At 59.6% G+C, this 14,386-nt stretch overlaps 1 protein-coding gene across 3 annotated transcripts in view; it reads right to left on the bottom strand.

Moving 5' to 3' along the window:
• Nucleotides 1–2,709: 2,709 nt before the first annotated feature.
• Nucleotides 2,710–14,386, bottom strand: part of LOC102249418 — a 16,752-nt gene continuing 5,075 nt past the window's right edge. The window contains exons 2-7 of one of the 3 annotated variants that reach the window (XM_005885936.2): nucleotides 13,478–14,301; nucleotides 11,480–11,688; nucleotides 7,989–8,119; nucleotides 4,662–4,943; nucleotides 4,262–4,457; nucleotides 2,710–3,205 (exon numbers count right to left, since the gene is read on the bottom strand). In XM_005885936.2, coding sequence (XP_005885998.1) covers nucleotide 3,205; nucleotides 4,262–4,457; nucleotides 4,662–4,943; nucleotides 7,989–8,119; nucleotides 11,480–11,544 — 675 coding nt within the window. In that variant the 5' untranslated portion in view covers nucleotides 11,545–11,688; nucleotides 13,478–14,301 and the 3' untranslated portion in view covers nucleotides 2,710–3,204. Of the gene's footprint in view, nucleotides 3,206–4,123; nucleotides 4,458–4,648; nucleotides 4,944–7,988; nucleotides 8,120–11,479; nucleotides 11,689–13,477; nucleotides 14,302–14,386 lie in introns of those variants that run through there. The other 2 variants (XM_014533119.1, XM_014533118.1) reach the window with 2 other exon arrangements.

Consider the following 14,386-nt stretch of genomic DNA (forward strand, 5'->3'; position numbering starts at 1 on the left):
CCTCGGGGACCACAGACAGACCCTGCTCCCCGCTGCCACCCTGGCCGACCACCTCCCCGCCTCGGCCCAGGGAGACGGGGCCGGCTCCAGCATGCTGCCCCATCGGGCCCCCTTCGGGGCGGGCTGCGCTCTGCCTGCACTGTCTCCCGCCTCTGCCAGGATGAGGTGTTGTGCCCCTGTGCCCCTTCCTGCCCGGGGTCCCTGGGGCGCAGGGAATCCGTTGTCCCGGCTCCCCAGAGCTGCCTGTGAGCCAGGACAAGGGCCCCCTCTCTCGGACTCTCTGGAGGGACTGTCCCTCGGGATCTCCTCTGGCAGGTGTCCCCACAGGTGAGAGGATCCCTGCCCCCTCTCGCTCTCGTTGGCCCTGGGACTGCCCACCTCCTGGGCCCTGCGCTTCCCCCACACTCGGAGCTCGGGGCCTGGCACCAGCCTGTCCCTCCACCCGCCCCCTCCGGCCCCCAGGGCCGTGCAGAACGCCCAGGAGCCCCTTCAAGCAGGTGTGAGGGCTGTGGGGCTGTGAGGCTCTCCTGCCCCTGTGGGCTGGGTGGGCTGCGCTGAATCTGGCCCGAGGGACACTGGGCCCCGGCACCAGGCTGGACCATGGGCTGTGGGTGTGGACAGGCCCTGGAGGGGGTCTGAAGGCCACTTCCAGGGCCAGCCATGCAGCAGACGGCCCATCGGGGTCACTCTGGTGCTCGTGATGCCAGGTGAAACCTGTCAAGTGGGGACGGGGGGGCACCCCGAGCCTACAGTGACGAGACAGCTCCCATTTGCCAGGACCCCAAGGGACCACGTGTGGCCCCTGAGCAAGCGCTGGGGAGCTCACCACAGAGAACTAGGAACGAGCCGGGGCCACCCCAGTCCCCCCAAAGAGTCCCCAAAGCTCCGGAGAGGGTGTCCTGTTCCAGGCCTGCAGCTCTCCCGCTCAGGCTAGGGCTCCCCCGGGCCCTGGCTGGGCCCCCCACTCTGCTGCTGGTGGTCTGCAGGTGACAGCTGAGAGCCGGGGAGCCCAGGACCCAGCCCCCAACATGTCCCCTCGGTGGGCCTTTCTCACTCCCGGTGGCCACCCCCAGGGCAGCCAGGGGCCTGGGACCCTCGACCAGCCCGTCAGCACACCTCGGCCTCGGAGGCGGGCACCGTAGGGCCAGGGCTCAGGTGGCCAGGTGACCGAGCGGGAGGAAGACGAGATCAGCCAGGTTCCAAGCTCCCCCTGCTGTCCGCCGGCTGCTGCTGGAGGCGGCTGACCTGCTCCCACTGACCCCGCTGCCTCCCTGCCAGCCCGCCCGGCTCCGCCCGCCCTGCCCAGCCCCGTGCAGCCCAGCTGGAGGCCCTGGCAGGCATGTGGGCGCCCCCTCTGCACACGGGCTTCCCCCTGGGCCCCTCCGCAGCCCCCGACCTGGCCTCCTCGTCCTGGAGGGCCCATCCCGGGAGCCCCGACTCCAGAACTTTCTGACCGAAGCCCCTCTCAGTGGAGTCGCCACGCTGACCCCCTTCCTGGATTCGGGGCCCCTCCTGGCACCTGGTCAGCACAGTAACCTCCCCCCAGCCCCTCAGTCCCCTCAGCCCCCTCACTTGTCCAGGAGGGAGGGCGGGTCCTCGGGAAAAAGCTACAGCTTCCTGACCTCACACCTGCCCCGACCCCACCCCAGAGGGTCACCTGAGTCCTGGTCGCAGGGCAGCAAAGGCCCCTGCGGGAGGCACAAGGACATCTCCCAGCGCCCAGCCCCCAGGACAGGCCGGGACAAAGGGGTCCAAGGGCCGGGAGCTCCCCGATGCCCTGGGGAAGCAGGGTGGGGCCGAGAGATAAAGAGGTGACAGGTGGGGCTGGGGACACCTGAGCTCCGGGCACCAGGGGACACCTGCGTTTCCGTGGGTCTCAGCTGGGTGCATGGAGACCGGGGTCCCTCCGCCCGTAGCCAGGCAGCACCAAGCAGCTTGGCTGAGCGTCCCCCACCTGCACCCTCCCCTGTCCCTGGGTCGTGGCAGCGCTACCTGCAGGGCTGCTGGGACTCAGGGGCTCCTGTGACGAGGGCACGGCATCTCTTGTAAAGAACATTCCTGTCCTGCCCGGCCGGCGAGGCTCTCGGGTTGAGCATCAACCTATGAACCAGGAGGTTTGATTCCCGGTCAGGCCACAGGCCCGGGTGGTGGGCTTGATCCCCAGTGTAGGGTGTGCAGGAGGCAGCCAATCGATGATTCTCTCTCATCATTGAAGTTTCTGTCTCTCCCTCTCCCTTCCTCTCTGAAATCCTATATAATAAAGGTCTAATATGCTGTGTCCGACCCTTCATTCTACTGTTCTATCAGTCGCTATGATGCACACTGACCACCAGGGGGCAGACGCTCCGACCAGTAGGTTAGCTTGCTGCTGGGACCGGGCAGATTGGGACCAGGAGAGACGGCCAGACCCGCCCTGGAGCCCTCCTGTGGTCCCTCCCCCGCCTCTAAAATATTTCTTCTAATTAATTTCCGTTTAATGTGCATGAATCATCATTGAGGTTTCTGTCTCTCTCCGTCTCCCTTCCTCTCTGAAATCAATAAAAATATATTTTTTAAAAAAAGCAATGTCTCCAGACATTGCCATCTGTCCTTGGGAGACAGAATCTCACACACACACACACACACACACACACACACACACGCGCGCCCAGACCGCTGTCCTGGAGCCGCTAGCTCACCTGGGCTTACAAATCGACAATTTCCCAAATCTGGCCTTTCCACAGCATTTATTTCTAAGAATCCTCCTCAGTGCCCCACGGCACAAATCCGGAACAAGGGTAAATGCTGACTCTCAAACTCGTATGTATCTCACCAAGAACTTGTGAATTCAGACATTTGTCTAAATATAGCTCCTGTGTGTAGTCCTTTTCCCCGGCCGTGCAGCACTGACCAGAGGCTGGAAGGCATTTCTGGCGTCCAGCGTTCGGAGTGACTCAGCCGGTCCTCTGCCCGCCACCCAGGCTGAGCTCAGGAGATTTGGGCCGGGTCCTCGTCGGGACGCCCCACCCCCCAGGGGGTCCGGGCAGGGCGTTGGCAGAATTCATTTCCACACAGTTGCAGAGTCCTGGTCTGATGTCTGCAGAGAAGGGCCTGCCTGAAGGTCACCTCTACCAGGAAGCCCTCCTGGACTCACTCAGCATCCACAGATGAGGGGCGGCACATCACCTTCATTTTTGCCCTCGTCTCTTTTTTTTTTTCCTTCTTTCTTTTTAAAAATTTTTATTGATGTCAGAGAAGAAGGGAGAGGGAGAGAGAGAAAGAAACATCAGTGATGAGAGAATCATGGATCGGCTGCCTCCTGCACGCCCCCCCCCCCAACTGGGGATCGAGCCTGCATCCCGGGCCTGTGTCCTGACCAGGAATCGAACCGTGACCTCCTGGTTCCTAGGTCAGTGCTCAACCTCTGAGCCACGCTGGCTGGCACATTTGTGTTTTGAGTGAGAACCTACCACACAGTCTGCTGGCAGATTCGGTGTGGCTGTGAGGGAAGGGAGGGGCCAGGGCTGCCCCTGGCCGAGCTGGACATCTGAGGGCAGAGGGGCACCTGTAAGGGCAGAGCAGGTCGGGGTGGGGGCGGTCAGGATGTGGGGGCCGCGTATCTGGCATTCAAAGCCACGGGAATAAATCAGTTCCCTGGGAACGGAGCCGGAAGAGCCGGCGGGCTGAGTGCGGGTGGCATTCCCCTGGAGGGGAGTGAGGAGGAAAATGTCAAATTAATTCACAGCCGGGGGGAGATGAGTTATCTCGTACCCCACGCGAAATCGTTCAGAGAGACCCACGATTTAACAACAGAACATGGGATTTGAACAGAATCCGCTGATGGTGGGGGACAGGGCAGCGGACGGGTGCGAGTGAGGCTCTGGAGCCAGAGGCCCGGCTCACGTCTGCCGGTGGTCGCCGGCTGGGATAAGTACTGTGCCGGCCTGACACGCCCCGTGGCGAGCGCACCCTCAAGTGCCCCCGAGAGTCACCTGGTACCCAACCCGCACCCTCCCCTTTGGTGTGGGTGGCGCCTGTGACTCACTTCTCACTAAGAGACGAGGGCAGCTGGCTGGCGCGGCTCAGTGGTTGAGCGTCGACCTAGGAACATCCTTGATGTTTCTATCTCCCTTCCTCTCTGAAATCAATAAAAATATATTTATAGAAAAAAACACACCAAAAAACAACCCTGCAAATGTGTCCAGAGTCTGCTGGCTCCCTCGACGAGCTGTCTACCCCCTGAGTCCCCCCGGGTGTCCAGGCAGAGGGGAGAGGGTCTCACCACTGGCCTCTGAGGCCGAGATCGGGGTCGCGGGGCCCCCAGGAAGCCCGGGTCTGTGCTGTGTGATGTTGCAGAGACAACAGGGTCTCTTGGCTCGGGTGAGGTTTGCTCTCCTCTCCTAGGGCCGCCGCTGGGAGCCGCTGCACAAGCCGTGCCACTGCCGCTCCGTCCAGGGCAGGGGTCCTCAAACTACGGCCCGCGGGCCACATGCAAATACAAATATTGTATTTGTTCCCGTTTTGTTTTTTTACTTCAAAATAAGATATGTGCAGTGTGCATAGGAATTTGTTCATAGTTTTTTTTAAAACTATAGTCCGGCCCTCCAATGGTCTGAGGGACAGTGAACTGGCCCCCTGTTTAAAAAGTTTGAGGACCCCTGGTCCAGGGGATGCCGACTCACCCAGGCCCACGGTGCCACACTCCTCTTCCCTCAGGCTGAGGAGGTGCTGGGCGGGGGGGGGCGGTGAGCCACGCAGGATGCATCGAGGTGGACGTGGGCCCCAGGCCCCGCTGGGATCCGTGCCTCCTGCTCCAAACACGTGCTGTCCACCTGCCCCGTCTCCTCCGTGAGAGCCCATCTCCTGTGCTCGCTCCCCGTAAATCTCCGAGGCCCGGAGGCAGAGCCAGGCAGATGCCGGGGTCTTTGTTCTCAGAAGAGTTGTGGCCAGAACTTCAAAACGTCCTAAGGAAGTGAGAGCAGGAAGAGAAACATCTGGGAGACGGCTGCTTCCCGACACCCTCCATCCCGAAACCAGCGGGGAATGTGGGGCATAAAACACATTGCGTGACATCAGGCAGCAGGGCAGGGGTCCCTGGGGCGGGGGATGGGGGGGGGTGCACCCATCCGCCTGGAGAGGGTTTCCAGGCGCAGATGGCGCCTGACAGTCTGCTGAGCTAAGCCGACCTCGGAGCCCAGGGAGGTCACACGCTGGAGGTCACACAGTGGAGGTCACATGGTGGGTCCCGGGGCAGGCAGAGCCGCCGGGAGAGCCCCAGGCACCGTGAGGATCCCTCGAAAGTTTTCAGCTGCCAGGATGGGTGAATACACGGGAAAACCACCCTGAGATGGGGACAGACGCCTGACACAGACACGGAGGGAGCAAAACTCAGAGCTCCCAGCACTGGGAACGCTCGCCCCTCAACCCAACGGTGGGAACCTCGGAGCTCACAGGGGCTGGGCAGAGCCCCCAGGAGGGCCTGGCCTCCTCGGAGGGAAAGATCAGCTCCGGGCGAAGGCTGAGCCGCTTCTGCTAGCGAGGCTCCTCCACTGAGACGCAGGCAGCCCGGCCGGCGTGTGAACCGGGAGGTCAGGGTTCGATCGGTCAGGGCACATGCTGGGGGGCGGGGGGGCTCCATCCACAACGGTGTGGGGCGTGCAGGAGGCAGCCAACCCATGACTCTCTCTCACCACTGATGTTTCTCTCGCTCTCCCTCTCCCTTCCTCTCTGAAATCAATAAAAATATATTTTTTTAAAAAAAGACTGAAATAAAGAGGTTCTTGGTCACTGAGACGGGGGAGCCCTGGAGGGGCCCTGGAGCAAGAAGCTGAGAGTAACCGCACCAACCGCACCAGGAAAACACCCCCACTCCCAGGACAGCAGGAGCCGAGCGCTCCGTCCACAGGATCCCGCTGGGAGAGCAGCCTGAGCGCCAGGGGAGGGGGCAGCCCGCCGCTCCCCACATTTCAGCCTCAGCCAAGAACTGCGGATGCAAAAGGGGCCACGTGCTGCACCCGACAGGCTCCGGGGAGGCCTGCATGGCGGCCCCCCCACCTCAGAGACCGAAGGAACCCACAGGAGGGCGTGAACGTAAACACTCCGGGGCAGCAAGCCCCCCGCGGCCTGCAGTCTCCTCCACACGAGCCAACCTCTACCTTAAGAGAGTCCTCGCCTGTCCTGTGCCTGGACGGTGACCTGCCTTTGAGATGTCAGAGACCCACCAGAGCAGGACCCCTCAGAGCCCTTGGTCGGGGCAGACACAGGACACCAGGGACCAGCTACAGTTCTCAGACACGAATCCTGCTCTGTTCACCGCGATGGCTTTGTTCCGATTAAAGAAGGCGCGTTCTAACCCGGCGGGAGCTGTGCACCCCGGGGACCTGGGAGCCAACCTCGGAATGTGGACCCTCTCTTCCCGCCCAGTATCCTGGGCAGGTTAACCCCTTGTTGCCCACACGATGGAGCCCGCCCACATGGCCTGTGACCTGGAACCATCACACCCATTCTTACTCCCTTTGCCGGCTGCCCCAGGAGTCCTTGTCCGGCCCCATGTAAGCAGCTGGCTTGCGGTGGGCGCAGGGCAGCGGTTTGTGGATGGCCTGCTGCCGGCAGGATTGGAACGCACGCTCATGGATGAGCTCGTAACGGGCCTCAGGTAGTGACAGCGCCCGGACGCCCTGCTGGTGTGGTTTCACCCCCGGAGGTATCTTGCTCCCTGCACACCTTCCCCACGTGCAGGAAATGTCAGTAACTCCCCACCCCGGGAAAGAAGTGCTTCTCGGGTTTGCTCTTGTTTTTGTTAATCCTCACCCGAGGATATTTTTCCGTTGATTTTTAGAGAGAGTGGAAGAGAGAGGGAAAGACAGAGAGAAACATCGATGTGAGAGAAACACATCAATTGGTTGCCTCCTGCACGCGCCCTAACCAGGGCCCGGGCCAGGGAGGAGCCTGCAATCGAGGTGCATGCCCTTGACCGGAATCCAACTGGAGTTACAATGATGATATATATGCGATTTGATATGCATGTTATTTTGTTGTATTGACAGCAAGCTTCAAAACTTCAAATTTTCTGAAGGTGTTAACATCAGATATTTTTACGCTTAAAAATGTCAAATTTCCAAATGCCAAAAAAAGAGCACTTGCGGGAAGTTTTAATTTATTTATTTTGAAGAAAAGAGCTGCTGAAAGTGATCGTATACTTTGGGAAGCTTATGGTGAACATGCTCCATCTCAAGATACTTGTGAACGCTGGTTTAAACGCTTTAAAAGTGATGGTTTCGATGTGAAAGACAAAGAACGTCCAGGTCAACCGAAAAAGTTTGAAGACCAACAATGACAAGCATTATTGGATGAAGATGTGTGTCAAATTCAAAAACAACTTGCAGAAAGATTAAGCGTTGCTCAGCAAACAATTTCCGATCGTTTACAAGCAATGGGAAGGATTTTAAAGGAAGGAAAATGGGTGCCACATCAACTGGACAAAAGACAAATGCTCTTTTTTTTGGCATTTAGAAATTTGACATTTTTAAGCGTAAAAATATCTATGATGTTAACACCTTCAGAAAATTTGACATATGAGGTTTTGAAGCTTGTTGTCAATACAACAAAATAGCATACATATCAAATCGCATATATATCAACATATATGTAACTCCATCTATTGAAAAAAATCCGCATTAACCGGTTCACCTAGTATGTGCCCTTGACCGGAATCGAACCCGGGATCCTTCAGTCCACAGGCCGACACTCTATCCACTGAGCCAAACCGGCCAGGGCTCTCAGGGTTACTCATGATCCAGTCCCAGAGCTTTCCCCGCTCTGCTTTCTCCGCCCCCTTAATCTACCACCACGGATTGCACGTGACCCCCCTCGCGCCTCGGCTTTTATTCTAATTGCAACATAAACTGCAAAACTGCCGTTTTCCGGAGCGTTTTCTCAAGCCGCAGAGTTTGGTCGTCAGTCTGGCTCTAGTGAACACACCGAAATCTGCAGGTTTGGGTGTTTCTTACCTCGAAGGACCCGGCCTCGCCCTCTGGGTCTGCCCAGAACTGGTGAGAATGAACGCGGCTGTTGGGCGGCTGCACTGGTGCCTACACTCGAGCAGGAGGAAGTCCTCAAACCAACTGCCTCGATTCCCACCCTAGGAAACCAGAAAAGAGAAACACAAATCAAATCTACAGTGAGAGGAAGGAAGAGAGGAGGGAGGGAGGGAGGGAGGGAGGGAGGAGATGATGCAGGAGTAGAAACCTATGAGGTAGAAGACAGAAAACCAATGAAACTATCTAGTCAGATTTATTCAGAAAGAAAGGAGAGAAGATACAAATCATCGACATCAGGAATGAGGTAGGAGTGATCATCGCAGATCCTACAAAAACGGAATAAGAGAAGTCAGCCCAGCCGGCGTGGCTCAGGGGTTGACTATGAACCAGGAGGTCACGGTTCAGTTCCCGGTCGGGGCACAGGCCCGGGTTGCAGGCTCCATCCCCAGTGTGGGGCGCACAGGAGGCAGCTGATTGATGATTCTCTTTCATCACTGAAATTTCTACCACCCTCTCTGAAATCAATAAAAATATATATATGTTTTTATAAATGAAGGTTTACAGGGCAAAAGCGGGGCCTACAGATCGAGAAGCTAAGTGGACTGCTGAGGGGAGATCACCTCCCCTTGGGGAAGGCAGGGGTCTTTCAGCCAAAGATCAGACGGATGGGCCCCGCCCGCCCCGCTCCCTGCCCCTGAGTCACTGCTCCAAAGAGGGGGGCATCACAGCCCCCAACCCGTTTATCCAGCTGCCCGGGAGGGGCTGGGTGCCACGGGGGAGCTGGCATCCCTGAGAGCGGCGGGCACTGACCGCCAGCCATGGGCCCACCCCTGGGCACAGGCCCCCGTGTCCCGTGGGCGGAGGGTGGGGAGCTGCGGGGAGACTGATAAGGTCAGTTCCGGGAGCCGAGGCAGAGCAGGTTCTCCCGGGAGCGGAGGCCTCCCCTGGGCTCACGGGCACACCTCTGCACCCCCTCCGAGAGTTCGGGACAGGGTCGCCGGGCCCTGCCCTCTGGGGGCCAGCGATGTGGGCACCCCCTCCCCGTGGCTCTGCAAGGACATCTCTGGGTCGAGGCAGGCACGGAGGCGAGATGGCCCGGCCCAGCACGGCAGGCCGTGTGGTGTGGAGCGAGGTCAGCTGTGGCCGCAGCGGATGAGGTGAGTGCAGAGGTGTGGGTGGTGCCCTCTCCCCAGGGGCCTCCAGCTGCCAAGGCACAAGCCGTGCCTTTGTTCTGTGGACACTTGCAGGGCCCGGGAGCACTTAGGCAAGGCCACCGCATTGCTCAATCCCCGCACTCACCGAGCCTGCTCGCTCGCAAAACAGGCCACCAGCCGACCGGCCGGGTGAGTTGGCAGAGCAATCCGACCCCACAGGCTGCCTGGCCCGGCAACTCGCCCGTCCCCGGGGCCCAGCTCACTCAACCAGCCCCACGGCCTCCCCTCCCACAGTCCTGCGAGCCTCCCCAAGTCCAGCACCCACCCATCCTACCCCAGCCCCTCCGCTTAACCCCCGGGTGTCCCCCTCGGATGCTGGGCTCCGGATGCCTGCCCCTCCCCCGCTTCTCACCCTGCCCACCTGCCCTGGCCTTTGTGCAGGTTCTAGGCCAGGCTCTGGCAGCTGACTCCATCCCTCTCCCTCCCTTGGCCTTGTCCTGACTTTGCCCAGAGGTACAATGTCCTTGGGGACAGCTCTCTCTGCAGTCCAGCCACCGGCACCGCCCACGCTCTGGGCCCCCAACCGAAGTCCTGTCCTCTCCCTAATGTTCTCTGTGTCGAGAGAGGGCACCCATGTTCCGACCCCCAGGCCTGTGCCCATGTGGCCTCACAGGGCAAAGGGGGCTTTGCAGATCAGGCTGTGGACCCTGAAAGGCAGGAGGACCCTGGGTGACCCAGTGGGTCCCCTGGAATCACAGGGGTCCCTGGGAAAAGGAGGCAGGCGGGGTGGGGGGGGGGGGGGGGGGCAGGGCAGGGCCATGCGCCCAGGACGCAGCATCCCCAGGAGCTGGAAAGGCAGGAGGCGGGGTCTGCCCTGGAGCCTCGGGAAGGACTGGCCAGCAGCACCTTGGTTCCAGCTGGGAGGCCGTTTACGGACTTCTGGCCTCCAGACCACAGGAGGATGACTCCGTGTTGTTTTAGCCACTCCACCTGTGGTCCTTCGTCATGGCAGCCGCAGGGCCCTGGCAGGCAGTGCTGTTTGCCCAGTGACTCACTCCTCTTCCTCACCTCCCCGTGCCCACCACTTCCTCGTATGTCGTCACTCCCTCGTTCCCATTCTTCAGGATGATCCAAGTTCAGGTCCAGCCCCTTCCACGTGTCACACTGAGGAGAGGGACTGCTCGGGGCTGGGGCCCTGTCCTCCTTTCTGTCCACGTCCCTGCGGTAACTCGGCCCTCACCCAGGGCCTGCACACCAACCTCAGCCACCTCCACCCCCAGAGGCCTTCGCCCAGCCCTCCTCCCTGAGTACCCCGAACAGTCACCAACACCCCTCTGCTTGGCCACCACCACCTGCCTGGCTCACAACCCCCCACAGCACCTCTCAGGGAAGCCTTTCCTGTACCTGCCTGTATTGGTCAGGATTCTCCAGAGAGACAGCGTGCTTATCTATCTGTCTGTCCATTCATGCTTCCATCATCCACCCATCCATCTACCCATCATCCATCCCTCTTTCCATCCATCCATCATCCATCCATCCGTCTATCCATCTATCTATCCATCCCTCTTTCTATCCATCATCCATCCATCCATCCATTCGTCATCCATCCCTCTTTCCATCCACCCATCCATCCATCCATCTACCTATCCATCCATCCATCCATCTATCCATCATCCATCCCTCTTTCTATCCATCCTCCATCCATCCATCCATCCATCCATCCATCCATTCGTCATCCATCCCTCTTTCCACCCATCCATCCATCATCCATCCATCTATGTATCCACCCATCCAGCCATCTACCCATCCATCTATCCATCTATCCATCATCTATCCCTCTTTCTATCCATCATCCATCATCCACCCATCCATCCATCCATCCATCCACCCATCCATCCATCCATCCACCATCCATCCTCCATCCATCCCATCCATCATCTATCCCTCTTTCTATCCATCATCCATCCACCCATCCATCCATCTATCCGTTCATCCATCCATCATCCATCCCTCTTTTTATCCATCATCCATCCATCCATCCACACATCCATCCATCATCCATCTATACATCTTCCATCCATCCTTCCACCATCTCTCCATCCACCAACCCACCACCTATACACCTTCTATCCATCTATCTTTCCTTTCATCTATCCATCCATCATCCATCATCCATCCATCCATCCATCCATCCATCCATCCATCTGTCCATCCATCCATCGGTCCATCCATCTATCACCCATCATCCATCCCTCTTTCCATCCATCATCCATCATCTAGAGAGATAATTTGAAGGGATTGGCTCACGTGACTGTGGGTCCTGCTGGCTGGAGCCCCAGGAAGCTGAGGTTGCAGCTCCAGTCAGAAGGCATCTGGAGGTAGAATTCCTTCGCCCTCGCGGATCTCAGTCTTTTCTCAAGGCTGCAGCTGACTGGCTGAGGCCCACCACGCGATGGAGGGCGATCTGCTTCAGTCCAAGCCTGCTGACTGGACTGTCAATCACATGTGAAGGTCACCTCAACAGAAACACCCAGAACGTTTGACCAAGTAGCTGGGCACCACGACCAGCCGAGTTAACACCCCGTGGCTGCCCATCCTCCCCTCATCTGCACTCGCCTCGGGCACCTCTGTCCTCTGCCACTCAGAGCTCTGTGCTCGCACCCGAGCCTGTCGCCAAGTGTCAGAAAATGCAGGACACAGACCCCAAGGGCAGGGGCCGGGCTGCACCTCGAGAGCTCTGTGCAGCTCACCCAACCTCAAACCCGCCACCACAATGTGCCCCCTGAGCCCCAACACCCCCCACACTTCAGGCTTCAGGCCTCGTGGGGCCCCTAAGAGGGGTTCCCTGCGTTCCCGGTTTGTCTCCCCAGTGAATTGGGGTAGAGGCAGCTATGCCCTCCCGGGCCCCCCACAGCCTGGCCAAGTGTATGTCTGCCTCAGGCACTCCTGGGGTTCCCCATGTGGCTGCCAGACCCCCCAAACCACTTCCCAAGGGCAGCCATGATGGAGGAAGGCCATGGCTCTGAGCTCAATCCTTGGCCCTGGGTGCCTACTCCAGAGGGCTTGTGAGCCACTAGGACTCTGGTCTCCTTTTCATCAGCATCTAGACCAGCCGTGGGCAAACTACGGCCCGCGGGCCGGATCCGGCCCGTTTGAAATGAATAAAACTAAAAAAAAAAAAAGACCGTACCCTTTTATGTAATGATGTTTACTTTGAATTTACATTAGTTCACACAAACACTCCATCCATGCTTTTGTTCCGGCCCTCCGGTCCAGTTTAAGAACCCATTGTGGCCCTCGAGTCAAAAAGTTTGCCCACCCCTGATCTAGACTGAAGCCCTGAGATATGGTTCTGTTCTCAAAGCCTCTGAGCTTTGTCTCTATCTCAGCACAATCCACCAGTGTGTGAGTGTGCGTGTGCGTGTGTGTGTGTGTGCCTGTATGTGTGTGTGAGGGGGGTGTTGAGGGGGTGGTGACTTCACAGCTCAGCAGGTCCACCCACCGACTGAAGAAAGCAAGTTCCCCGGCAGCACCTGGGCTCCCCTCGGCCCCAAAGCGCCAGGCCCGCCGCAGCTCCCTGCTGGTCGGGAGTCGGCCCCACACTGGGCACAGGACTGGGACGTTGGTGGCTGGGGCTCAGGGGAGAAGCCAAGGCCCAGTGGAGAGGACACGCGGACTGGGCTCCAGCCCTTGTGGGCCTGGACGCTGGGCCTCGCTGCTGTGCAGAGAGCTGCACTGAGGTGTGGGGCAGTACCCGGGTGGGAAGCCCTGAGTGACAGCGGGGAGGGGGTGGCTGACCCTTGTGGGGAGAACCGAAGGGCACGAGGCCAAGCCAGGTCCTGTCCGGCAGGGCACCCAGAACGCCCCCTCCTGGACCAGCCGAGCCTGACATTCCCCCCGCTCCACCCCCTGTGCCCGTCACCCTCCCCCTGTCCTAACGGTGCCAGCCACTCTCAGCCCACCCTCCCCCACCAACTCAGGCCCCGTCCAAGGAGCTGACCCGAAGCTAATTCCCTCAATGGCCTCCTCCACAGCAGAACTAATGTCCTGGGCCTGTGGCTGGGGCCCCAGGGAGCTGCACCCCCACTTCCTCCTGGCTCCGAGGGCTGAGGTGGGGTGACTCAGGCCCAATTGGAGGGCAGGGCAGGGAGGGCAGCCCAGCAGGCATGACTCAGCTTCTTAGCCGTTCCCCCACCCACCTCCTGGGAGGACCTGTCACAACGACTTCCCACCCGGCACCCAGAGCAGCCCCGGCCCGGCCGCCCTGCAGCCCAGCCCCCTGTGCACCCACAGACCTTTCCTCACCTCGGGGCACCAGGAAACCAGGAAACCACAGGCTCAGAGCTGCAGCTGAGGGCGTGGCCAGCACACGCTCCTCCCGGGCTGCTGGGGGGTCTCGGGGCCTCCGGGTGACACCCAGGCCCAGGGCAGGGGCCCAGGGCAGAGAAGAGACTGCCACCAGTTCGGACCCCTTCCCTCCTCCCTGAGGGACAGAGGGACAGAGGCGAGAGAAGGGCCAGCAGCCGCAGCCCCAGCTCCGCGTCCACTGTGTGCGCTGGGGTTTGGTCCTTCTCAAAGCCTGTCGCCTCCAGTGGTGTGAATCTGATGAATGATTAACCTCGCTCCCGGCGCCTTCCGTCTGGGGCCATTGTCAGCGCTGCTGCGTGCACATCCTCGTACCTGACCCGGTGACTGGGGACACTGCGCTGTGGGTGTCTGTCCCTCGAAGAGGTGGCACTGGCCGGGGGCAGCTCGGGACCAGCTTTCACGGACGGGGCACACGGCTCCCAAAGTGCTTGTGCCAATTCGCCGTCCAGCCGGCCGCTCGCTCCATCGCTCCGTCCCGACCATGTGCTTCCCAGCGTCTCCACACAGCGTCCTGGCGGGTGTTCCGGGCGAGCAGCTCCCGTCTGCACCTCCTGAGGACCAATGCAGACACCACCTCCACATGCCACCGGGCGCCTGGCTTCCCTTGCCCGTTGCTTCTCTGTTTTTTTCTTTTTCTATTGGGTTGTCTATCTTTTATCAGCTTGCGGTTCTTCTTCACTTTACATGCTATTGCTGGTCGGACACCTGAGGCGTGTTCTCCATCCCGTAGCTCGCCTTTCACTCTCCTGTCTCGCTGTTTTCTGAGGGACAGGAGTCAGTCGAGTTAGCACAGTCCAGGTCCTCATTTTCCCCTAGAAGAGGTGGGCGCTGCTCCCCCCCCCCCCC

Source organism: Myotis brandtii, unplaced genomic scaffold, assembly GCF_000412655.1.
Source record: "Myotis brandtii unplaced genomic scaffold, ASM41265v1 scaffold940, whole genome shotgun sequence".
In the NCBI taxonomy this organism is placed as follows: domain Eukaryota; kingdom Metazoa; phylum Chordata; class Mammalia; order Chiroptera; family Vespertilionidae; genus Myotis; species Myotis brandtii.